This window comes from Bufo bufo, chromosome 3 (genome assembly GCF_905171765.1).
Source record: "Bufo bufo chromosome 3, aBufBuf1.1, whole genome shotgun sequence".
NCBI classification, from domain to species: domain Eukaryota; kingdom Metazoa; phylum Chordata; class Amphibia; order Anura; family Bufonidae; genus Bufo; species Bufo bufo.
In genome coordinates, this window is record NC_053391.1 from 567,853,438 (window position 1) to 567,879,884 (window position 26,447).

At 45.7% G+C, this 26,447-nt stretch overlaps 1 protein-coding gene and 2 non-coding genes across 3 annotated transcripts in view; all 3 read right to left on the reverse strand.

Annotated features, from left to right (window-relative positions):
- Nucleotides 1-23,645: 23,645 nt before the first annotated feature.
- Nucleotides 23,646-26,447, reverse strand: part of ATP5F1B (ATP synthase F1 subunit beta) — an 8,703-nt gene continuing 5,901 nt past the window's right edge. The window contains exons 5-10 of the mRNA XM_040425627.1: nt 26,112-26,296; nt 25,571-25,729; nt 25,368-25,490; nt 24,844-25,056; nt 24,535-24,736; nt 23,646-23,881 (exon numbers count right to left, since the gene is read on the reverse strand). Coding sequence (XP_040281561.1) covers nt 23,784-23,881; nt 24,535-24,736; nt 24,844-25,056; nt 25,368-25,490; nt 25,571-25,729; nt 26,112-26,296 — 980 coding nt within the window. The 3' untranslated portion in view covers nt 23,646-23,783. The remainder of the gene's footprint in view (nt 23,882-24,534; nt 24,737-24,843; nt 25,057-25,367; nt 25,491-25,570; nt 25,730-26,111; nt 26,297-26,447) is intronic.
- LOC120996831 lies at nt 25,128-25,198 on the reverse strand. The gene has a single exon (XR_005777930.1). It is a non-coding gene; the product is annotated as a small nucleolar RNA SNORD59 (small nucleolar RNA).
- LOC120996830 lies at nt 26,370-26,441 on the reverse strand. The gene has a single exon (XR_005777929.1). It is a non-coding gene; the product is annotated as a small nucleolar RNA SNORD59 (small nucleolar RNA).

Consider the following 26,447-nt stretch of genomic DNA (forward strand, 5'->3'; position numbering starts at 1 on the left):
GCGAGTTCCTAGAATTTTTTATTTTTTGTCACAAGTTAGTGGAAAATGATGATTTTTTTTTTTTTTTTTTCATACAAAGTCTCATATTCCACAAACTTCTGACAAAAAATAAAAACTTCCATGAACTCACTATGCCCAGCAGCGAATACCTTGGGGTCTCTTCTTTCCAAAATGGGGTCACTTGTGGGGTAGTTATACTGCCCTGGCATTCTAGGGGCCCAAATGTGTGGTAAGTAGGTAAATGACCTGTGAAATCCGAAAGGTGCTCTTTGGAATGTGGGCCCCTTTGCCCACCTAGGCTGCAAAAAAGTGTCACACATCTGGTATCTCCGTACTCAGGAGAAGTTGAGGAATGTGTTTTGGGGTGTCTTTTTACATATACCCATGCTGGGTGAGATAAATATCTTGGTCAAATGCCAACTTTGTATAAAAAAATGGGAAAAGTTGTCTTTTGCCAAGATATTTCTCTCACCCAGCATGGGTATATGTAAAATGACACCCCAAAACACATTCCCCAACTTCTCCCGATTACGGAGATACCAGATGTGTGACACTTTTTTGCAGCCTAGGTGGGCAAAGGGGCCCATATACAAAAGAGCACCTTTCGGATTTCACAGGTCATTTTTTACAGAATTTGATTTCAAACTCCTTACCACACATTTGGGCCCCTAGAATGCCAGGGCAGTATAACTACCCCACAAGTGACCCCATTTTGGAAAGAAGAGACCCCAAGGTATTCGCTGATGGGCATAGTGAGTTCATGGAACTTTTTATTTTTTGTCACAAGTTAGTGGAATATGAGACTTTGTATGAAAAAAAAAAAAAAAAAAAAAATCATCATTTTCCACTAACTTGTGACAAAAAATAAAAAATTCAAGGAACTCGCCATGCCCCTCACGGAATACCTTGGGGTGTCTTCTTTCCAAAATGGGGTCACTTGTGGGGTAGTTATACTGCCCTGGCATTTTCCAGGGGCCCTAATGTGTGGTAAGTAGGTAAATGACCTGTGAAATCCTAAAGGTGCTCTTTGGAATATGGGCCCCTTTGCCCACCTAGGCTGCAAAAAAGTGTCACACATGTGGTATCGCCGTATTCAGGAGACGTTGGGGAATGTGTTTTGGGGTGTCATTTTACATATACCCATGCTGGGTGAGAGAAATATCTTGGCAAAAGACAACTTTTCCCATTTTTTTATACAAAGTTGGCATTTGACCAAGATATTTCTCTCACCCAGCATGGGTATATGTAAAATGACACCCCAAAACACATTCCCCAACTTTTCCTGAGTACGGCGATACCAGATGTGTGACACTTTTTTGCAGCCTAGATGCGCAAAGGTGCCCAAATTCTTTTTAGGAGGGCATTTTTAGACATTTGGATACCAGACTTCTTCTCACGCTTTGGGGCCCCTAGAATGCCAGGGCAGTATAAATACCCCACATGTGACCCAATTTTGGAAAGAAGACACCCCAAGGTATTCAATGAGGGGCATGGCGAGTTCATAGAAATTTTTTTTTTTTGGCACAAGTTAGCGGAAATTGATATTTTTTATTTTTTTCTCACAAAGTCTCCCGTTCCGCTAACTTGGGACAAAAATTTCAATCTTTCATGGACTCAATATGCCCCTCACGGAATACCTGGGGGTGTCTTCTTTCCGAAATGGGGTCACATGTGGGGTATTTATACTGCCCTGGCATTCTAGGGGCCCTAAAGCGTGAGAAGAAGTCTGGAATATAAATGTCTAAAAAATTTTACGCATTTGGATTCCGTGAGGGGTATGGTGAGTTCATGTGAGATTTTATTTTTTGACACAAGTTAGTGGAATATGAGACTTTGTAAGAAAAAAAAAAAAAAATTCCGCTAACTTGGGCCAAAAAAATATCTGAATGGAGCCTTACAGAGGGGTGATCAATGACAGGGGGGTTGATCAATGACAGGGGGGTTGATCATCGACAGGGGGGTGATCAATGACAGGGGGGTGATCAGGGAGTCTATATGGGGTGATAACCACAGTCATTGATCACGCCCGTGTAAGGCTTCATTCAGACGTCCGGATGCGTTTTGCGGATCCGATCCATCTATCAGTGCATCCGTAAAAATCATGCGGACATCTGAATGGAGCTTTACAGGGGGGTAATCAATGACAGGGGGGTAATCAATGACAGGGGGGTGATCAGGGAGTCTATATGGGGTGATCACCACAGTCATTGATCATGCCCCTGTAAGGCTTCATTCAGACGTCCGGATGCGTTTTGCGGATCCGATCCATCTATCAGTGCATCCGTAAAAATCATGTGGACGTCTGAATGGAGCTTTACAGGGGGGTAATCAATGACAGGGGTGTAATCAATGACAGGGGGGTGATCAGGGAGTCTATATGGGGTGATCACCACAGTCATTGATCACGCCCCTGTAAGGCTTCATTCAGACGTCCGGATGCGTTTTGCGGATCCGATCCATCTATCAGTGCATCCGTAAAAATCATGCGGACGTCTGAATGGAGCTTTACAGGGGGGTAATCAATGACAGGGGGGTGATCAGGGAGTCTATATGGGGTGATCACCACAGTCATTGATCACGCCCCTGTAAGGCTTCATTCAGACGTCCGGATGCGTTTTGCGGATCCGATCCATCTATCAGTGCATCCGTAAAAATCATGCGGACGTCTGAATGGAGCTTTACAGGGGGGTAATCAATGACAGGGGGGTAATCAATGACAGGGGGGTGATCAGGGAGTCTATATGGGGTGATCACCACAGTCATTGATCATGCCCCTGTAAGGCTTCATTCAGACGTCCGGATGCGTTTTGCGGATCCGATCCATCTATCAGTGCATCCGTAAAAATCATGCGGACATCTGAATGGAGCTTTACAGGGGGGTAATCAATGACAGGGGGGTGATCACCACAGTCATTGATCATGCCCCTGTAAGGCTTCATTCAGACGACCGGATGCGTTTTGCGGATCCGATCCATGTATCAGTGCATCCGTAAAAATCATGCGGACATCTGAATGGAGCTTTACAGGGGGGTGATCAGGGAGTCTATATGGGGTGATCACCACAGTCATTGATCATGCCCCTGTAAGGCTTCATTCAGACGTCCGGATGCGTTTTGCGGATCCGATCCATCTATCAGTGGATCCGTAAAAATCATGCGGACGTCTGAATGGAGCTTTACAGGGGGGTAATCAATGACAGGGGGGGAAATCAATGACAGGGGGGTGATCAGGGAGTCTATATGGGGTGATCACCACAGTCATTGATCACGCCCCTGTAAGGCTTCATTCAGACGTCCGGATGCGTTTTGCGGATCCGATCAGTCTATCAATGGATCCGTAAAAATCATGCGGACGTCTGAATGGAGCTTTACAGGGGGTTGATCAATGACAGGGGGGTAATCAATGATTAGGGGTGATCAGGGGCTAATAAGGGGTTAATAAGTGACGGGGGGGGGGGGGGGGGGTGTAGTGTAGTGTAGTGGTGCTTGGTGCTACTTTACTGAGCTACCTGTGTCCTCTGGTGGTCGATCCAAACAAAGGGGACCACCAGAGGACCAGGTAGCAGGTATATTAGACGCTGTTATCAAAACAGCGTCTAATATACCTGTTAGGGGTTAAAAAAAACACATCTCCAGCCTGCCAGCGAACGATCGCCGCTGGCAGGCTGGAGATCAACTCTCTTACCTTCCGTTCCTGTGAGCGCGCGCGCCTGTGTGCGCGCGTTCACAGGAAGTCTCGCGTCTCGCGAGATGACGCGTATATGCGTGACTGTGCGCAGGGCTGCCACCTCCGGAACGCGATCCTGCGTTAGGCGGTCCGGAGGTGGTTAAGGTGAGTTAAATTATTTATTTATTTTAACCCCTCCAGCCCTATTGTACTATGCAGTCTGTATTCAGAATGCTATTATTTTCCCTTATAACCATGTTATAAGGGAAAATAATACAATCTACAGAACACCTAACCCAAACCCGAACTTCCGTGAAGAAGTTCGGGTTTGGGTACCAAACATGCCGATTTTTCTCACGTGCGTGCAAAACGCATTACAATGTTTTGCACTCGTGCGGAAAAATCGCGCATTTTCCCGCAACGCACCCGCATCTTATCCGGGCAAAAAACATGACGCCCGTGTGAAAGAGGCCTTAAAGTGTCCCATACAAGGGCCAGATTGGGCTCGTCTTCATGCACTTTCAGAAATTCACTTAGTTGATGGGAAATCCCATCCGCTGATCCCAGGAGGTTCAGCCAGAACGGGTGAATATTCATTCTATACATTATTGAGGGAGTACTACGTATTAGAATACCTAGTATTGGTGAGTAATCTGATATCCCCCTGGGTAAGTATGATATAGAACGAAGATTTAACAATGTCATCTCATTGCCCAGCATATAATCTATCCGGGTTAGAGAGTTGTGGCCGCCACTATAGCAGAAGTACACTATCTCTGGGATGTTTAGCCCTCCAGAGGTCAGACCATCTAAATTCTGTCAGGAGCCTGTTGAGTCGTGAGGGGTTCCCCACGCCTGTCTGGTCCGCCTCAACTAGGAAGCAGTCCAAAGAGGGGTCCAGCATCATGTTTAGATCTCCCATGCATATTACCTTGGCATGTGGATAGGTAGCCGAAAACAAAGCTGCTAAATGTAAAACCTGCGTAGTGCCGGGGGGGCAAAGACATAGAGAGTGAGCAAAGACATATCTGCCTTATGTATCAATGACTAGTTCCTTTACCTCCCAGCGTAGTTGTTTGCGTACCAACAAGGATACCACTCTTGAAGAAGAGGTGTGATAAGAGTGTGGGGCCCATTGAACCCAGGGTTTCTTTAGTACCCTAGAAGTTTTGGCAATAAGATGCGTCTCTTGCAGACACAGTATTTGGGGGGTTGAAGTTCCTAATACATGCAAATACGATAAATCTCTTTTGCGGTGTACTCAATCCCCTGACATTCCATGATAATGTTTTTAACTCAGCCATGGCTTCCAGGACAAGTACAGGTTATCAGGAGTGGAACATAATGCAGTGGGTGTATTAGCGTATAACAGAGTTATATGAGTAAGGGCTCATTCAGACGGCCGTATGCTATCCGCAAAAATGTGGATCCGTTTTTTTGCGGATTAGATGCTGACCCATTCACTTCTATGGGGCCCTTTTCTATTCCACGGTTCCGCAAAACAAATGAAACATGTCTTATACTTGTCTGTGAAAATCAGGACATGGCCCCATTGAAGACTATGGGTCCGCAAAAATACTGAATGCTATCCGTTTTTTTTTACGGACATGCTGAACCGCCCACAAAAAAACGGATCCGCATTTTTGCGGACAGCATATGGCCGTCTGAATGAGTCCTAACTGTGACTAACTGATAAAACATAATTATCATAAACCAAAAAGACAACAATTTAGATTGTTAATGTAGTATGATCTATAATTGTAGTGTTAGGTCTGGACCGGATTCTCAATCCAGACTATAGGCCAGTGGAACCGGGATGCCTCTGCCTGTGATGTGTGGCAGAAGCATGCTGGCTGTAGCCACAGTATTAGTATCGCCATTTTAAAACCATGTATGCAAGTATGTAAGCCCTATGTCTATAGCCAAAGTGAAACTAAATATATTCAAGAAGTTGCATTTAACTATATCTGAAACATATCAACTAGATCCCTGGATGATGCCGAAATTCTGAGCGTCTTGGGGATCTACTCCGTAGGGCCAGCCATTCCGAAACTTCCCCGGATGATGTGAAGAATATTGCTCTGTCGCCGTCCACCGCTCTAAGTTTTGCCGGATAGCCCATGGAGTAAGGGATTTTGGCTTCTCTTAGGCGTCTCTTGACATCCATGAAAGTGGCACGTTGTTTCTGCAGTTCCATGGAGAAGTCTGGAAAGATGGACACTCTGGCGTTGTCATATTTAATTTCTTGTCGTCTTTTGGCTAGAGCCAGTATCTTTTCGCTATCTTTGCAGTTGAGAAATCTGGCAAGCATGGGTCTGGCTGGAGCCCCCGGTGGGGGAGGTTTTGCTGGTATTCTGTAAGCCCTTTCCACCGGATATGCTGAAGAGAAATCTGCATCCGGAAAAAGTTATTTTATCCATTTTTCTATTATCTCATCTGGTGCCCGACCTTCTGCCCTTTCAGGCAAGCCGATGATTCTAATATTATTTCTGGGTCGTCTTTTTTCTGTTTCCAGAGCTCCGCTTTGGTTTTAAGATCAGATATGGATCTGGGAACAGTAGCAGTAGTATCTTCTATGCGTGATATACGTTCTTCAGCGTGTTGAACTCTTTCCCGCAGGTTTTGCAGGTCTTGGCGCAATAGTCCCAGATCAATCTTGACCGTCAATTTCCCTGTGAGAGACGTCTTGCATGCAGTGATGGCTTCCAGGACTTGAGCTGATACTTAAGAGTGGGCTCTTTATGATCTTCAGTAGTTATAAGAGCAAATATATCTGATGCGGTGCTTGCCCTGGTGTGCACATTCTGCTGCGGTAGAGGGGACAGTGTACTGTCATCTGGTTGTCTAGCGAATTCTCGTAATTTTTCGGTGGCACTTCGTGTTTTTTGCAGTCCCATTGTTATACCAGGATAGAAACCAGTGTATAACAGGTGAAGCTGACCTAGGACTTTGGATGGCGCACTTTATTGTCACATAAGATAAATCCAGTAGTACTGTCAGAAGATGTTACCCTGGAATTGTCTTATACCTCTGTAAGTGATCTTCCAACCATTTATAGGGCCAAACAGTCCTCAATTTCATCTTTAGAGACTATACCCCCAGATATTGTGTCTGAACTATGTGAGGAAGGGGTGTTTAACGTGCTGCAGACGCAGGAGCCTGCTTTTCTCTGAGCTCCTTCCTCACGCTGCCGGGAAGCTGCTAAGATGGCTGACTGGCGGGAAACTTGCAAGATTGATTAGACTCTCTCTCCGCTGCTATTGTACTGCCCTTCACTTCTCACAGACTCTGGTGTGTTCAAGCTCTCCACAGATCTGCAGTTTGTGCTGTGCTCTCTGCGCATGCGATATGGCTTCCGGCTCAGCTCTCTGCAAGAAGAGTCAGGTATATACTTTTCTCTATAGGCAGCAGGGCTCAGGTAGGGGGTCTGTTTGATGGCCTATTTTAGCCAGGATTTGGCCGGGTTTGTAGTGCCAACCACGGAGCCTCTCTCACACACGACCATCCAGCTTGGCTGCTGCCCCCCCCCAGGTTTTAATAACACAGAGGCTGCATCCCAAGTTCTTTTAAGTAGGTTTTCTGCTTAACGATATTGAATCTTTAGGCTGAGCAGCATCTTCCAAAGGTAAAGAGGTACGTTTTCCCACTCTGTCCTGATTAAAGGGGGTATTGTATTTTTAATACCCCTAAGGATGAATGATCCTTTTTCCAGCCTGGTCCACTCTGCCTGAATCATCTTCCAGACATTGAGACCAGAAACACACTCTTAAGCCACTTTCACACTAACGCTTCTGTTTTGTCCCCATTCATTGTCAATGGGGACAAAACATAACTTAACAAAACAGAATGCTTTAAAATGCATTCCATTCTCATACCGGAGAGCAAATCGCAGCATGCTGCAGTTTGCTTTCCGTCCTGGGATGCGGAACAAAACGGATCAGTCATGACCCACAATACAAGTCAATTGGGGCGGATCAGTTTTCTCTGACAATAGAAAACGGATCCGTCCCCCATTGACATTCAATGGAGTTCATGACGGATCCATCTTGGCAATGTTAAAGATAATACAACTGGATCCGTTCATAACGGATACAGATGGTTGTATTACCAGTAACGCAAGAGTTTTGCTGGACCCTGCCGGATCAAACAAAAACGATAGTGTGAGGTGAGACATGTAAGGCTACTTTAGGCCCCCAAATATCTTGTTCTGAACGGACTTAGGTCTCTTTCACACGGGCGTCGTGTGCAAGATCCAGATAGGATGCGTTTTGCACACGTGTGAGAAAAATCGGCATGTTTGGTACCCAGAACCGAACTTCTTCACAGAAGTTCGGGAGCAGTGTTCTGTAGATTTTATTATTTTAAGGGAAAATAGCATTCCTAATACAGAATGCTAAGTAAATTAGGGATGGAGGGGTTAAAAAATAAAACTCACCCCATCCAGCTCGTCTGCATTCTTTGAGGACCTGGGAGTAAAAGGACCTTTAGTGATGAACCATGTGATGAGTGCAGCGACTTCAAAGTTCCTTTTCTCCCAGGTCCTCAAAGGACGACAAGCCGGGCTTTGCGAACAAGTGGATGAGGAGTTTAAATATTATTTTTTTTTAACCCCTCTATCCCTAAATTTACTTACATTCTGTATTAAGAATGCTATTATTTTCCCTTATAACCATGTTAAGGGAAAATAAAGATCGGGTTGCGATTTTCACGCAGCCCCATTCACATATATGGGGCCTGCGTTGCGTGAAAAACGCACAATATAGAGCATGCTGCGATTTTCATGCAACGCTCATGTGCACAGCCCCATAGTAATGAATGGGTCCGGATTCAGTGCGGGTGCAATACGTTCACCTCATTTGGGCCCCTAGAATGCCAGGGCAGTATAACTACCCCACAAGTGACCCCATTTTGGAAAGAAGACACCCCAAGGTATTCGCTGATGGGCATAGTGAGTTCATGGAAGTTTTTATTTTTTGTCACAAGTTAGTGGAATATGAGACTTTGTAAGAAAAAAAAGAAAAAATCATAATTTTCCACTAACTTGTGACAAAAAATAAAAAATTCTAGGAACTCGCCATGCCCCTCACGAAATACCTGGGGGTGTCTTCTTTCCAAAATGGGGTCACTTGTGGGGTAGTTATACTGCCCTGGCATTCTAGGGGCCCAAATGTGTGGTAAGAAGTTTGAAATCAAATTCTGTAAAAAATGACCAGGGAAATCCGAAAGGTGCTCGTTGAAATGTGGGCCCCTTTGCCCACCTAGGCTTCAAAAAAGTGTCACACATGTGGTATCTCCGTATTCAGGAGAAGTTGGGGAATGTGTTTTGGGGTGTCATTTTACATATACCCATGCTGGGTGAGAGAAATATCTTGGCAAAAGACAACTTTTCCCATTTTTTTATACAAAGTTGGCATTTGACCAAGATATTTATCTCACCCAGCATGGGTATATGTAAAATGACACCCCAAAACACATTCCCCAACTTCTCCTGAGTACGGCGATACCAGATGTGTGACACTTTTTTGCAGCCTAGGTGGGCAAAGGGGCCCAAATTCCTTTTAGGAGGGCATTTTTAGACATTTGGATACCAGGCTTCTTCTCACGCTTTGGGGCCCCTAAAATGCCAGGGCAGTATAAATACCCCACATGTGACCCCATTTTGGAAAGAAGACACCCCAAGGTATTCAATGAGGGGCAAGGAGAGTTCATAGAATTTTTTTTTTTTTTGGCACAAGTTAGCGGAAATTGATTTTGTTTTTTTCTCACAAAGTCTCCCTTTCCGCAAATTTGGGACAAAAATTTCAATCTTTCATGGACTCAATATGCCCCTCAGTGAATACCTTGGGGTGTCTTCTTTCCAAAATGGGGTCATTTGTGGGGTGTTTGTACTGCCCTAGCATTTGAGGGTCTCCGCAATCATTACATGTATGGCCAGCATTAGGAGTTTCTGATATTCTCCTTATATTGAGCATACGGGTAATGAGATTTATTTTTTCCGTTCAGCCTCAGGGCTGAAAGAAAAAATGAACGGCACAGATTTCTTCATTCGCATCGATCAATGTGGATGAAAAAATCTCTGCCAAAAAAAAAAAGGAGGGGAAAGGTGTCTGCCAGGACATAGGAGCTCCGCCCAACATCCATACCCACTTAGCTCGTATGCCCTGGCAAACCAGATTTCTCCATTCACATCAATCGATGTGAATGAATAAATCATTGCTGGGATTTTTTTTTTTTTTTTTTTATACAAAGTGTTTGCCAAAGTATATGAACACCGCCGCCTCCTCAGCTCATATGCCTCGGCAAACGTATCTTTTATTGCAGAGGAGAAATCTCGTCTTGCAGTGCCGCATACACCGACTTGTGTGTAATCTGACAGCAGCGCAATGCTTCTGTCAGAATGCACATCAGTGCTGCAGCTAGTCGATTGGTTGGTCCACCTGGAAGGAAAAAAAAAAAAAAAAAAAAAAAAAAAAAAAGAAAAAACCAGGCCACAACACAATAAATTTATTAACTTTATAATAACTTTTGAACAGAACATATAAACTTTTGAACTGAAAGTTAACTTTTTGGCTTACCAGTGATTTTTTTTTTACCTTTATAGGACAAACCTCTCCTTCCCCATGGGACAATGTGCAAAGCGCAAATCGCCCAAAGATGTGGCGAAGTACGTTATGCACTTTATCCCAGGTGAAAGGAGAGCTTTGCAGCAGCTGTGAGAGAAAGGGCCCTAATAGCCCTGTGTGCCTGTCCTGTGAGATGCAATCCCTATGCTAAGTGTACCTGTGTGTGGTACTTCCGGAAACACTCCCCTAAGCATAGGGCAGGGTGGTCAGGACAGAAATAGCGGGTGTCACGCCTTATTCCACTCCTGCTACAGACACGACATTTTTTTCGGGGTGACGGTTGGGTTGAGGTACCAGCAACGACATTGGGGAAATGTCGCTCGTGTAGACAGCTCACTACACTGGTGGTTGGGGCCACGGAACCTCCTGGCTACAGGAGGTTCTTGATGATCTCTTCCTGAAATTTGAGGAAGGATCCTGTTTTCCCAGCCTTACTGTAGAGAACAAAACTATTATACAGAGCCAATTGAATTAAATATACAGACACCTTCTTATACCAGCGTCTGGTGCGTCGGGAAACTAAATAGGGAGCCAACATCTGGTCATTAAAGTCCACCCCTCCCATGAGCGCATTATAGTCGTGGACTGAGAGGGGCTTTTCAATGACACGGGTTGCCCGTTCAATTTGTATTGTCATGTCTGCATGAATGGAGGAGAACATGTAAATGTCACGCTTGTCTCTCCATTTCACCACGAGCAGTTCTTCGTTACACAAGGCAGCCCTCTCCCCCCTTGCAAGATGGGTGGTAACGAGCCGTTGGGGGAAGCCCCGGCGACTAGGTCGCACGGTGCCACAGCAGCCAATCTGTTCTAGGAACAAATGCCTGAAGAGGGGCACACTTGTGTAAAAATTGTCCACATAAAGATGGTACCCCTTGCCAAATAAGGGTGACACCAAGTCCCAGACTGTCTTCCCACTGCTCCCCAGGTAGTCAGGGCAACCGACCGGCTCCAGGGTCTGATCTTTTCCCTCATAGATCCGAAATTTGTGGGTATAGCCTGTGGCCCCTTTCACAGAGCTTATACAATTTGACCCCATACCGGGCACGCTTGCTTGGGATGTATTGTTTGAAGCCAAGGCACCCGGTAAAATGTATTAGGGACTCGTCTATGCAGATGTTTTGCTCAGGGGTATACAAATCTGCAAATTTCTGGTTGAAGTGGTCTATGAGGGGCCGAATTTTGTGGAGCCGGTCAAAAGCTGGGTGGCATCTGGGACGAGAGGTGCCGTTGACGCTAAAGTGCAGGAAACGCAGGATGGTCTCAAAACGTGTCCTGGACATAGCAGCAGAGAACATGGGCATGTGATGAATCGGGTTCGTGGACCAATATGACCGCAATTCATGCTTTTTGGTTAGACCCATGTTCAAGAGAAGGCCCAGAAAAATTTTAATTTCGGAAACTTGGACTGGTTTCCACCGGAAAGGTTGGGCATAAAAGCTTCCCGGGTTGGCGGCTATAAATTGAGTGGCATACCGATTTGTTTCTGCCACGACTAAGTCCAAGAGCTCCGCAGTCAAGAACAGCTCAAAAAATCCCAGGGCCGAACCGATCTGAGCTGTCTCAACCCGAACTCCAGACTGGGTGGTGAAAGGGGGAACTAATGGTGCGGCTGAAGTTGGTGACTGCCAATCAGGATTTGCCAACACCTCAGGGACTCTACGGGCCTGTCTTTGCGGTGGCTGCGACGGGGTAACTATTGCACGTGCCACCGTACCAGCTTCAACTACCCTTCTGGTGCTTGCCACTTCACCATGTTGTACAGCAGTGCTGGTACTAGGTCCAGGGAGGGCTGTGCTGCTGGTGTATGCCTCACCACGTAATCTGACAGCGCCAGCCCCACTCTGCTGCCCTTGAAACGGATCCTGCACAACCTGTGGTCTAGCGACACGGGGCAGGGTACGCCTGGTGCTATCAGGGACCTCAACCTCCTCGTCCGAACTTTGGGTCAGACTGCCACTGCTTTCTACAGGTTCATATTCTGACCCGCTAGATTCGTCAGATGAGGGTTCCCATTCCTCATCCGACTGGGTCAGAATCCTGTAGGCCTCTTCAGAAGAATACCCCCTGTTTGACATTTTGGACTACTAAATTTAGGGGTATTCCCTGAGACTACCCAAGAAAAAAAAGCAAGCCTGTCTTACAAATGGGAGGCTAGCGAAGTACCGGAGGCCGCTGCGATTGATAAATATCAAAACTGATTTTTTTTTTATCGCCGCAGTGCTTGTAAAGTGATTGTGCAGTGATCAAAAAAAAAAAAAAAAAGTTTTTTTGTCACTGTGGTGGGGCGGGCGTGGGTGAACGCACGTGTGGGCGACCGATCAGGCCTGATCGGGCAAACACTGCGTTTTGGGTGGAGGGCGAGCTAAGGTGACACTAATACAATTATAGATCTGACTGATCAGTTTTGATCACTTACAGATACTATAAAAGTACAAATGCCGATTAGCGATACGCTAATCAGCGAATCAGTGACTGCGGTGCGGTGGGCGCTAACTACCTAACCAAAGGGGCCTAAACCTATCAGTCAATACCAGTGAAAAAAAAAAAAAAAGTGACAGTTTACACTGATCACTTTTTTCCCTTTCACTAGGTGATTGACAGGGGGCGAACAAGGGGTTAATTGGGGTGATCTGGGGCTAAGTGCAGTGTTTGGTGGGTACTCAGTGATGTCTGCTCCTCTGCTGGAACCAACCGACGAAAAGGACCAGCAGAGGAGCACAGAAGCCATTTAACACCTTATATTTATAAATATAAGGTGTTATATGGCTTCTGATTCGATTTTTTTAAAATCAGCAACGATCATTGGCTGGCAGGTTGCTGACGAAATACTTCTCGAAATTTTGCCGGCCCGCAATGCGCATGCGGGCTCTGACAGAAATCTCGCGTCTCGCGAGAGGACGCGTATATGCGTCCAGGAGGAATCAACCACCTCCAGGACGCGTCGCTGCGTTCGGCGGTGGTTAAAATACCCCTCCTACCACCCACCAGAGGACAGATGTAGAAAGCCGGAATTAGACTTACCGGTAATTCATTTTCCACGAATCCACCATGACGCCCCAGAGAGAGAGATTGACCCCTGACCTCTGTAGGGGCAGGAACAGAGATAGGTTTAAAGGACCCCTCCCACCACCATTCACCAGTGAGTTCCAGATTATAGTGCCACAATCACCAGTTAACAAGTGAAACCACAAAGTGTTTTTTTTTTTTTTTGTTGGTATTAAGTCATACCAGATTTTGGAGTAAAATGTATTTTCGGGTGGGATATAATGCCGTCATGGTGGATTCGTGGAAAATGAATTACCGGTAAGTCTAATTCCGGCTTTCCACTTCACCACCATGACGGCCCAGAGAGACATAACAAATTATATACGTCTTAGGGTGGGGCAATGGCCTGTAGGACCTTGCGACCAAAAGCCAGGTCAGAGGACCTGGATAAGTCAAGTCTGTAATGTTTAGTGAAGGTATTTACACTAGACCAGGTTGCAGCCCGGCATATTTGATCTAGGGAAGCTCCTGCTCTTTCAGCAAAAGAGGCCGACATGGCTCTCGTAGAGTGAGCCCGAATGACCTCTGGACAACTGATGCCTTCGATCCTGTAGCAGTCTGTAATAGCCTGTTTTACCCATCGGGCAATGGTAGATCTGGAAGCTGCCTTCCCCTTATTTTTACCACAAAAGAGCACTAGTAAGTTGTCCACTTTCCTCAGGTCTCTAGTGACCTCTAGGTATTTTAGCACTGTTCGTTTAACGTCCAGGGTATGGAAACGTTCTTCTCCAGAATTCTTAGGGTTTTCACAGAAGGAGGGAAGGATGATCTCCTGGTTCCTATGGAAGTCAGTTACTACTTTTGGTAGAAACGTCGGATCTAGCCTCAAGGTGACACGGTCGTCCTGTATTGTGAGGTATGGTTGTCTTATTGACAATGCTTGGATCTCGCTCAATCTTTTTGCTGATGTTATAGCAATAAGAAAAGCCGCCTTCTGGGAAAGATGCTTCAGAGAACTTGAGTCCAAGGGTTCGTAAGGCGGACCTGTGAGTCCGTTAAGGACAGTGTTTAAGTCCCAGGTAGGTACCTTAGATTTGAGAGAAGGTCTTAGTCTGGCTGCCGATCTCAGGAATCTTTGGATCCATCTATGGCTGGCTAATTCGGAATCGAAATATGCACTAAGTGCTGAGACCTGGACTCTAAGGGTAGAAGGACTTAACCCAGACTCTAGGCCCTTCTGCAGGAAATCCAAAATCTTCAGTATATTCGGTCTGGTTTGGTCTGGGGCTTCGTCGCCCGACCAGGTACAGAACTTTTTCCAGATCTTAAAATAAATGGCGTTTGTCACCTTCTTTCTGCTGGCCTTCAAGGTGGAAATAACCCCCTCAGAGAGACCTCTACGTCTTAGAAGGTTGGACTCAGGATCCAAGCCGAGAGACTGAAGATTTCCGGATGGGGATGGAGAACCGGCCCCTGGATCAGGATATCCTTCGTCTTGGGGAGAATAAAGGCTTCCGGAGAGGAGAGTTTGGTTAGAACCGAGAACCAGCTCCTCTTGGGCCAGTACGGAGTGACCAAGATTACTCTGGCTCTGTCCCCGATGATTTTCTGGAGAACCCTTGGGATTAATGGGAACGGAGGGAAGGCATATGCAATGTCCCAGTTCCAGTGTAGGGAGAAGGCGTCGATCGCTAGGGGCCTGTCCCTTGGATTTAGGGAGCAAAAGGTTGATACCTTTGCGTTTATTCTTGTAGCAAATAGATCTACCAGAGGGAGGCCCATCCTCTGGACGATCAGATTGAAGACGTCCCTGTTTAAAGACCATTCCCCCTGGTCTATGGTAGTCCTGCTGAGGAAGTCCGCTGCACAGTTTAGGCTTCCTTTTAAATGAATCGCAGATATCGACCTCACGTTCTTTTCCCCCCAGAGGAAGATCTTTTTGGACAGACCCTCTAGTTTCTGAGACCGTGTGCCCCCCTGATGTTTGAGGTAGGACACGGTCGTTACATTGTCTGAATAGACCTTTATATGTTGATTTCTTAATTTTGGAGCGGCTACCTGTATTGTCTCCCAAACTGCCCTGAGCTCCCTGTAGTTTGAAGACTGAGCTGCAATACTTTGAGGCCAGTCTCCCTGGTAGAGATCGGAAGAAATTTTTGCGCCCCACCCCTTTACGCTGGCATCGGTATGAATAAGCACTGCTGGGGATTTGAACCAGACCATGCCCTTCGTTAAGTTTTTTGTTTGAAGCCACCACCGTACTGAGGATTTTATGTGGCCTGGGATCAGGATTTTCCTGTCCAAAGAGGATAGATTTTTGTCCCACTTCCTTAAAAGCCAGGACTGAAGGGCTCTGTAATGGGCCTGGCACCAAGGGACTGCTACTATGCAGGCTGTCATCTGACCTAAGAGACTCATCGCTTCTCTGCACGAGAAGGCTCGACGTCCCATGAAGGCCCTGATAGCTGACTGCAGGTTCTGAATTCTTTCTGCTGGAAGAAAGGTTGTTAGTTTTTCTGAATCTAACAGAACCCCCAGGAATTTTACCCTGGTCTTTGGAACTAGGGATGATTTTTTTAGGTTTATCACCCACCCCAGAGATGTCAGAAGAGAGCAGAAGATGTCTCGGTCTGCTATAGACTGATCTACTGAGTTGATCATCCGGAAGGAACCCTCCGGTTTCTTTACTAAGAAAAGGCTGGAGTAGAAACCCTGCCCCCGTTGAAGTTCGGGAACAGGAATTACCACTCCCAAGTCCCGGAGGTTCTGAACCTCCCTCCAGATCTGGCTGTGCTGACAAGGAGATGGGTGGTGAGAAACCAGAAACACATTTGGAGGGGGGGGGGGGGGGGGAAGATAACTCTATCCTGTAACCGTATCTGACAAGATTTTGAGCCCAGAGGCTGGGAGAAGTCTGTTGCCACTGAGCAAAAAACTGGGATAGTCTTCCCCCCCCATCCTGGCGTCACTGTTTGTCACCTCCCTTGTTTTGGGGATTAAGGAGGAAACCTCTACCCCTCCCCCCTTTTGGGTAACTCCAACGTCCGGATTTACCCCTACCATGAAAGGAGCTATTTTGGGAAAATTGGCTAGGAAAGGAAGATTTCCTTTTAACGGTCTTCTCTTCAGGGAAACCTTTCTTCTTATCTGTTGCCTTCTCAAGGATCCTGTCCAGTACAGGACCAAACACATATTCCCCTGAGAAGGCTATAGAACATAACTTCATCTTGGAAGAGATGTCACCCGACCAAGATTTCATCCAAAGTGCCCGTCGGGCAGCATTGGACAAAGCAGCGTCCTTGGCTGAGAACCTAATAGTCTCTGCAGAGGCGTCCGCTAGAAAACCCGTGGCGGATTTTAGTAGGGGAATAGTATCGAGTATCTGGTCCCTAGATGTCTTGTTAACTAGATGACCTTCTAATTCATTCAGCCATAGGTACATAGACCTGGCGACTGAAGTAGAAGCTATGTTTGTCTTGACGCTAAACATGGCAGCCTCCCAAGACTTTTTTAATAAACTGTCAGCCTTCCTTTCCATAGTGTCCCTTAACTGACAGGAATCCTCAAATGGAAGTGAGGTTTTTTTATTGACCTTGGCCACCTGGACGTCAATTCTAGGAACCTCGTCAAAAATCTTAGAATCTGACGGGTCAAACACAAGGCGGTTCCTGAACTCTTTGGAAATTCCCAGTTTCTTTTCAGGATGGGCCCATTCATCCATCACCATCTCCTTAATGTTTTCATTTATGGGGAAGACCCTGGAGCGTTTGATCTTCAAACATCTCCTCCTGAACCGTATGGGGTCGCTGGATATCCTCCACCCCCATGGTATCCCTGACAGCCTTTAAAAGGTCACTCATCTCACTGGAGGTAAAGAAATATTTCCTAGCGTCCTCGACGATCTCGCCCTCAGATAGTGGGTCGTCGTCCTTTTTAGAGGATGAGGCATCGTCCTCCAAATCCTCGGAGTCAGAAATATCCGCCATCCTGGGCAGTTTAGGTGGGCGAGACCCCCCCGATATCCTCACGGAGGGAGGCCAGGGAAGATTTAACCTCTTCCTGAATCATGGATCTGAACTCCTGCATAATTGAGGGCTGTTCCTCTCTCACTAATTTAGCGATGCAATCCCTGCAAAGTTTTTTTGTATAGTCATCAGGAAGCCGGACGGAGCACTGGATGCATCTGGCGGTCTTCTTTGACTTTTTTAAAGGTAATTTGGCCTAAAGTGAGAGAGGCAGTCCATTAAATGATGCCCCTCAGGTATAGGAGCATAATATAGATGCAGTATACCCGCAGACCCCCCAGGGGGAGGGAACAGTGAATACACTAGGGTGTGCACACCTACATACACCACCCCCCCTCCCCCTGGTATCCGTGAAGATGCCGGCTGCCCAGGTGGGCTACTCACGCAGGGGCGCTCTGAAGCGGTCTGCTCCTTCAGCTGCGGCTCCTTTTGCTGCGGCTCTTTCTCCCTCTCCTGGTCCGACATGTCCGGTGGGCGAGCGATGCAGAGAGCGCAGCGGGGAAGAGTGCTGGGAGCATTTTTGTAGAGGCCCCGTCTACTTCCGGGTTTCACCGGCAACCCGGAAGTGACGTCAGACGCGCGCGACTGCCCAGAACGTCCTTTCGGTCGGCTCCCCCACAGGGAGGTAGGCGACCTGCGGCAGCTCAGGGCAGGCTTCCCTCCGTAGGGAGCGTGACCCCGGCGTCACCCTGCCAGCTTTGGAACTAGTCCGCCGGAGAGCAGGGGACGCTTTCCAGGATGATAGACCCGTAAGGGAGGCCACAAGGACCGCCAATGCGGTCACCCAGGTAACTTAGAAAATAAAAAAACGAGGTCCACTTCACCTCCCTGAAGCCAGAGAGGACTTTTCTCTGTCCTGGCCACTATAGGTGCAGGAACACACTGGTGAATGGTGGTGGGAGGGGTCCTTTAACCACCTCAGCCCCCAGTGCTTAAACACCCTGAAAGACCAGGCCACTTTTTACACTTCTGACCTACACTACTTTCACCGTTTATTGCTCGGTCATGCAACTTACCACCCAAATGAATTTTACCTCCTTTTCTTCTCACTAATAGAGCTTTCATTTGGTGGTATTTCATTGCTGCTGACATTTTTACTTTTTTTGTTATTAATCGAAATTTAACGATTTTTTTGCAAAAAAATGACATTTTTCACTTTCAGTTGTAAAATTTTGCAAAAAAAACGACATCCATATAGAAATTTTGCTCTAAATTTATAGTTCTACATGTCTTTGATAAAAAAAAAATGTTTGGGTAAAAAAAAAATGGTTTGGGTAAAAGTTATAGCGTTTACAAACTATGGTACAAAAATGTGAATTTCCGCTTTTTGAAGCAGCTCTGACTTTCTGAGCACCTGTCATGTTTCCTGAGGTTCTACAATGCCCAGACAGTACAAACACCCCACAAATGACCCCATTTCTGAAAGTACACACCCTAAGGTATTCGCTGATGGGCATAGTGAGTTCATAGAACTTTTTATTTTTTGTCACAAGTTAGCGGAAAATGATGATTTTTTTTTTTTTTTTTTTTTTCCTTACAAAGTCTCATATTCCACTAACTTTTGACAAAAAATAAAAACTTCTATGAACTCACTATGCCCATCAGCGAATACCTTGGGGTCTCTTCTTTCCAAAATGGGGTCACTTGTGGGGTAGTTATACTGCCCTGGCATTCTAGGGGCCCAAATGTGTGGTAAGGAGTTTGAAATCAAATTCTGTAAAAAATGACCTGTGAAATCCGAAAGGTGCTCTTTGGAATATGGGCCCCTTTGCCCACCTAGGCTGCAAAAAAGTGTCACACATCTGGTATCTCCGTACTCAGGAGAAGGTGGGGAATGTGTTTTGGGGTGTCATTTTATATATACCCATGCTGGGTGAGAGAAATATCTTGGCAAAAGACAACTTTTCCCATTTTTTTATACAAAGTTGTCATTTGACCAAGATATTTATCTCACCCAGCATGGGTATATGTAAAAAGACACCCCAAAACACATTCCTCAACTTCTCCTGAGTACGGGGATACCAGATGTGTGACACTTTTTTGCAGCCTAGGTGGGCAAAGGGGCCCATATTCCAAAGAGCACCTTTCGGATTTCACTCCTCATTTTTTCCTGAATTTGATTTCAAACTCCTTACCACACATTTGGGCCCCTAGAATACCAGGGCAGTATAACTACCCCACAAGTGACCCCATTTTGGAAAGAAGACACCCCAAGGTATTCCGTGAGGGGCATGGCGAGTTCCTAGAATTTTTTATTTTTTGTCACAAGTTAGTGGAAAATGATGATTTTTTTTTTTTTTTTTTTTTTTCATACAAAGTCTCATATTCCACAAACTTGTGACAAAAAATAAAAACTTCCATGAACTCACTATGCCCATCAGCGAATACCTTGGGGTCTCTTCTTTCCAAAATGGGGTCACTTGTGTGGTAGTTATACTGCCCTGGCATTCTAGGGGCCCAAATGTGTGGTAAGTAGGTAAATGACCTGTGAAATCCGAAAGGTGCTCTTTGGAATGTGGGCCCCTTTGCCCACCTAGGCTGCAAAAAAGTGTCACACATCTGGTATCCCCGTATTCAGGAGAAGTTGAGGAATGTGTTTTGGGGTGTCTTTTTACATATACCCATGCTGGGTGAGATAAATATCTTGGTCAAATGCCAACTTTGTATAAAAAAATGGGAAAAGTTGTCTTTTGCCAAGATATTTCTCTCACCCAGCATGGGTATATGTAAAATGACACCCCAAAACACATTCCCCAACTTCTCCCGATTACGGAGATACCAGATGTGTGACACTTTTTTGCAGCCGAGGTGGGCAAAGGGGCCCATATTCAAAAGAGCACCTTTCGGATTTCACAGGTCATTTTTTACAGAATTTGATTTCAAACTCCTTACCACACATTTGGGCCCCTAGAATGCCAGGGCAGTATAACTACCCCACAAGTGACCCCATTTTGGAAAGAAGAGACCCCAAGGTATTCGCTGATGGGCAAAGTGAGTTCATGGAAGTTTTTATTTTTTGTCACAAGTTAGTGGAATATGAGACTTTGTATGAAAAAAAATAAAAAAAAAAAAATAAGCATTTTCCACTAACTTGTGACAAAAAATAAAAAATTCTAGGAACTCGCCATGCCCCTCACAGAATACCTTGGGGTGTCTTCTTTCCAAAATGGGGTCACTTGTGGGGTAGTTATACTGCCCTGGCATTTTCCAGGGGCCCTAATGTGTGGTAAGTAGGTAAATGACCTGTGAAATCCTAAAGGTGCTCTTTGGAATATGGGCCCCTTTGCCCACCTAGGCTGCAAAAAAGTGTCACACATGTGGTATCGCCGTATTCAGGAGAAGTTGGGGAATGTGTTTTGGGGTGTCATTTTACATATACCCATGCTGGGTGAGAGAAATATCTTGGCAAAAGACAACTTTTCCCATTTTTTTATACAAAGTTGGCATTTGACCAAGATATTTCTCTCACCCAGCATGGGTATATGTAAAATGACACCCCAAAACACATTCCCCAACTTCTCCTGAGTACGGCGATACCAGATGTGTGACACTTTTTTGCAGCCTAGATGCGCAAAGGTGCCCAAATTCCTTTTTAGGAGGGCATTTTTAGACATTTGGATACCAGACTTCTTCTCACGCTTTGGGGCCCCTAGAATGCCAGGGCAGTATAAATACCCCACATGTGACCCCATTTTGGAAAGAAGACACCCCAAGGTATTCAATGAGGGGCATGGCGAGTTCATAGAAATTTTTTTTTTTTGGCACAAGTTAGCGGAAATTGATATTTTTAATTTTTTTCTCACAAAGTCTCCCGTTCCGCTAACTTGGGACAAAAATTTCAATCTTTCATGGACTCAATATGCCCCTCACGGAATACCTGGGGGTGTCTTCTTTCCGAAATGGGGTCACATGTGGGGTATTTATACTGCCCTGGCATTCTAGGGGCCCTAAAGCGTGAGAAGAAGTCTGGAATATAAATGTCTAAAAAATTTTACGCATTTGGATTCCGTGAGGGGTATGGTGAGTTCATGTGAGATTTTATTTTTTGACACAAGTTAGTGGAATATGAGACTTTGTAAGAAAAAAAAAAAAAAATTCTGCTAACTTGGGCCAAAAAAATATCTGAATGGAGCCTTACAGAGGGGTGCTAAATGACAGGGGGGTGATAAATGACAGGGGGGTGATCAATGACAGGGGGGTGATCAATGACAGGGGGGTGATCAATGACAGGGGGGTGATCAATGACAGGGGGGTGATCAGGGAGTCTTAATGGGGTGATCACCACAGTCATTGATCATGCCCCTGTAAGGCTTCATTCAGACGTCCGGATGCGTTTTGCGGATCGGATCCATCTATCAGTGCATCCGTAAAAATCATGCGGACATCTGAATGGAGCTTTACAGGGGGGTAATCAATGACAGGTGGGTGATCACCACAGTCATTGATCATGCCCCTGTAAGGCTTCATTCAGACGACCGGATGCGTTTTGCGGATCCGATCCATGTATCAGTGCATCCGTAAAAATCATGCGGACATCTGAATGGAGCTTTACAGGGGGGTGATCAGGGAGTCTATATGGGGTGATAACCACAGTCATTGATCATGCCCCTGTAAGGCTTCATTCAGACGTCCGGATGCGTTTTGCGGATCCGATCCATCTATCAGTGCATCCGTAAAAATCATGCGGACATCTGAATGGAGCTTTACAGGGGGGTAATCAATGACAGGGGGGTGATCAGGGAGTCTATATGGGGTGATCACCACAGTCATTGATCATGCCCCTGTAAGGCTTCATTCAGACGTCCGGATGCGTTTTGCGGATCCGATCCATCTATCAGTGCATCCGTAAAAATCATGCGGACATCTGAATGGAGCTTTACAGGGGGGTAATCAATGACAGGGGGGTGATCACCACAGTCATTGATCATGCCCCTGTAAGGCTTCATTCAGACGACCGGATGCGTTTTGCGGATCCGATCCATGTATCAGTGCATCCGTAAAAATCATGCGGACATCTGAATGGAGCTTTACAGGGGGGTAATCAATGACAGGGGGGTAATCAATGACAGGGGGGTGATCAGGGAGTCTATATGGGGTGATCACCACAGTCATTGATCATGCCCCTGTAAGGCTTCATTCAGACGTCCGGATGCGTTTTGCGGATCCGATCCATCTATCAGTGCATCCGTAAAAATCATGCGGACATCTGAATGGAGCTTTACAGGGGGGTAATCAATGACAGGGGGGTGATCACCACAGTCATTGATCATGCCCCTGTAAGGCTTCATTCAGACGACCGGATGCGTTTTGCGGATCCGATCCATGTATCAGTGCATCCGTAAAAATCATGCGGACATCTGAATGGAGCTTTACAGGGGGGTAATCAATGACAGGGGGGTAATCAATGACAGGGGGGTGATCAGGGAGTCTATATGGGGTGATCACCACAGTCATTGATCATGCCCCTGTAAGGCTTCATTCAGACGTCCGGATGCGTTTTGCGGATCCGATCCATCTATCAGTGGATCCGTAAAAATCATGCGGACGTCTGAATGGAGCTTTACAGGGGGTTGATCAATGACAGGGGGGTAATCAATGACAGGGGGGTAATCAGGGAGTCTATATGGGGTGATCAGGGGTGATTAGGGGTGATCAGGGGCTAATAAGTGATGGGGGGGGGGGTGTAGTGTAGTGTAGTGGTGCTTGGTGCTACTTTACTGAGCTACCTGTGTCCTCTGGTGGTCGATCCAAACAAAGGGGACCACCAGAGGACCAGGTAGCAGGTATATTAGACGCTGTTATCAAAACAGCGTCTAATATACCTGTTAGGGGTTAAAAAAAACACATCTCCAGCCTGCCAGCGAACGATCGCCGCTGGCAGGCTGGAGATCAACTCTCTTACCTTCCGTTCCTGTGAGCGCGCGCGCCTGTGTGCGCGCGTTCACAGGAAATCTCGCGTCTCGCGAGATGACGCGTATATGCGTGACTGTGCGCAGCGCTGCCACCTCCGGAACGCGATCCTGCGTTAGGCGGTCCGGAGGTGGTTAAACCCATCTCTGTTCCTGCCCCTACAGAGGTCAGGGGTCAATCTCTCTCTCTGGGCCGTCATGGTGGTGAAGTGGAAAGTCTCCTTACAGTCTAACTAACCTGGCTAATACCTCTAAATAGAGGTCCCCAAGCCATTTTCTGGGCCCATTGCTTGTCTGCAGTGGCACGTATGCTCATGTTTGGCTGAGGGACCACATAACGGAGCCGAGTAGCAGAGAGCTGCATCCCTCATGGGATAACCCCTTTAACATTCACTGCCCTGTCAGTTTGATGCATCCAATGTTTCAGAAACACATTTGGTCTTTACACAGATGTTTTATTGGAAATTTTAAATACATTTTGCCGACATGATCCATTGCAGACAGGCAAAAAGCGTTACTGAGGATGAAGGTGTTGTGGATGAGTGCTTTCAAGGAAACATTTTATCAAGTCTTTAAGAGTGCTCTTCTGCAAGTTTCTCAGCCTTTGCTACCGCTTCTTCAATAGGTCCTACCATGTAGAAAGCCTGTTCGGGCAAATTATCGTATTCTCCTGCAAGGAGAGAAAACGTAGGCTAAGTGGACAACCACCAACAGAAACTTAATTTATCATCATGGGTTTTATACAAATTAAAATAGTCTTACCACTAGGATCAACACCTACTTTATGATAGGTGGGGGGCACCCACTGGTATTTTCCATTAAAGCGAACCTTTCACCTCATTTTCACTTTATAAACTAGCAACAGTACCTTTATAGATCATCTTCAGTATGTTCTTATACATACTTGTGCCACTTTCATGCGCTGTATCTGCCTGAAAAGTCTTATAAAGTTATAATTTCCTGCTCCAACAGTCACACTAGAAGTCAAGGGGGTAGCCCTCCCCTCACCTCTGGCTGTACCTCCCCTGCCTCTATGCACTGTAATTGACAGCCGGCTCAGTCGCCGGGACCGCGCTTGTCAAGGCTACCCCCTTGACTTCTAGTGTGACTGTTGGAGCAGGAAATTATAACTTTATAAGACGATTTTTTCAGGCAGATACAGTGCATGAAAGCGGCACAAGTATGTATAAGAACACACTGAAGATGATCTATAAAAAAGGTACTGTTGCTAGTTTATAAAGTGAAAATGAGGTGAAAGGTTCGCTTTAAGTGTTAACAGTAAATTAGTTAATTGGCTTCAGCACTACATCATTAAAATATTACCTTGAAGGATTTGCTTGAATCCCTTGATAGTCTCTTTAAGTGGAACCAGTTTGCCCATATGTCCAGTAAAAACTTCAGCAACCTGGAATGGCTGGGACAGAAAACGCTGGATCTTGCGAGCTCTGGCTACAGTAAGTTTGTCTTCTTCTGACAATTCATCCATACCCAAGATAGCAATGATATCCTGCAGTGATTTGTAGTCCTATATAAATAGGGGGGAAAAAAAAAAAAAAAGTTAAGAAACCATACACTGAAAAATGTTCAAGAACCACACACTTTAGTGTAAATTTGAATACTCTGTGAACAAACCTGCAAGATTTTCTGGACACCACGAGCTACATCATAGTGCTCATGACCCACGATGTTAGGGTCCATGATACGGGAGGTAGAATCCAAGGGATCCACAGCAGGATAAATTCCAAGCTCAGCAATGGCACGAGACAACACAGTTGTTGCATCCAAGTGAGCAAATGTGGTGGCAGGGGCAGGATCTGTCAAGTCATCAGCAGGTACATAGATAGCCTAGAACACAAAGTAAAGAACTTCAGAAATAGAACTAATGAATGACAAGAAGGCAGATAAAACAAATAATGCCTCAGATAAAAAAAAGTTGCTTCAGAAAGCTCAGAAGAACGAAAGTCTAAGGTTACTCATCATCTCAAGGCAGTAACTTTACATTCAAAGAAATTCCGTACAAAATGGCCATCACTGACAAATTTTAAGATAAATATTTATAGCCCAACCAATCCCTTTAAAGGGTTCTGTGGGATATAGTTATGTTCAACATACTGACTGTCAAGACCTTGAGATGTCACTTCACAACTTGTTCACACCTGCACAGAGGTAATAGATCCCTTCTTTGTGGTTGTAATTCTCTCCTGCATAGTACCCATGTCAGTGGCCAGGGTTGGTTGGTAGCCGACGGCAGAGGGAATACGACCCAGCAAGGCAGACACCTACAAAAAGTTAAAACCATTTTAGTTTTCTAGATTCTGTCCAATTCATGAAGCACACATACAGAAGTCTAAAATGTTACCTCTGACCCAGCCTGGGTAAACCTAAAGATGTTATCAATGAAAAGCAGCACATCCTGTCCCTCTTGATCTCTGAAGTATTCAGCAACAGTCAGACCAGTCAGAGCAACACGAGCTCTGGCACCTGGTGGTTCATTCATCTGGCCATAAACCAGCGCTACCTAGGATGCAAAGACAAAAAAAAAAAAAAAAAAAATCCTAGTTAAACAAGGTCTGTCTATAAGGTAGATTACCTACCGAGAAGCCAGAAGGTGCTACTACACTTTCTGAAGCCTCTGCAGCACATACTGCTATATTTGAAGAGGCACATAAAGATACCCAGCTTGCAGATGTCCCACTACTTTGCCATGAAGAGTGGCACCAGCCTTAGCTAACAACGTAAAGGTTGTGCCATGAAATATTACACTTCCTATGCAGCAGCTCCTGCAAATATATATTTTTCTGCCGCTTCCCCTGGCAATAGCCTTTGAATGCCAGGAGTGAGTCAACTTTACATGTCTGCGCTTAAAAAGTTCCAACACAACCCACACCACAAAGACAAACCTTTGATGTTGTGTCCTTCAGGTTAATGACACCAGACTCAATCATCTCATGGTACAAGTCATTTCCTTCACGGGTACGTTCTCCTACTCCAGCAAACACCGAGTAACCACCATGGGCTTTGGCCACATTGTTGATCAGCTCCATAATAAGCACAGTTTTACCCACACCAGCACCACCAAACAAGCCTTATAAAAAGAAGAAAAAAAAGTAAGCTCAATAGTTGAACTATTATGTTGATGTAGAGTTAGTCCTCAAGAGTTTCTTCAGATAGGTTATACGTCTTCAGTAGTCTCAGAAGAACGAAAGTCAAATAAAAATCATCATAAGAAACTTTAG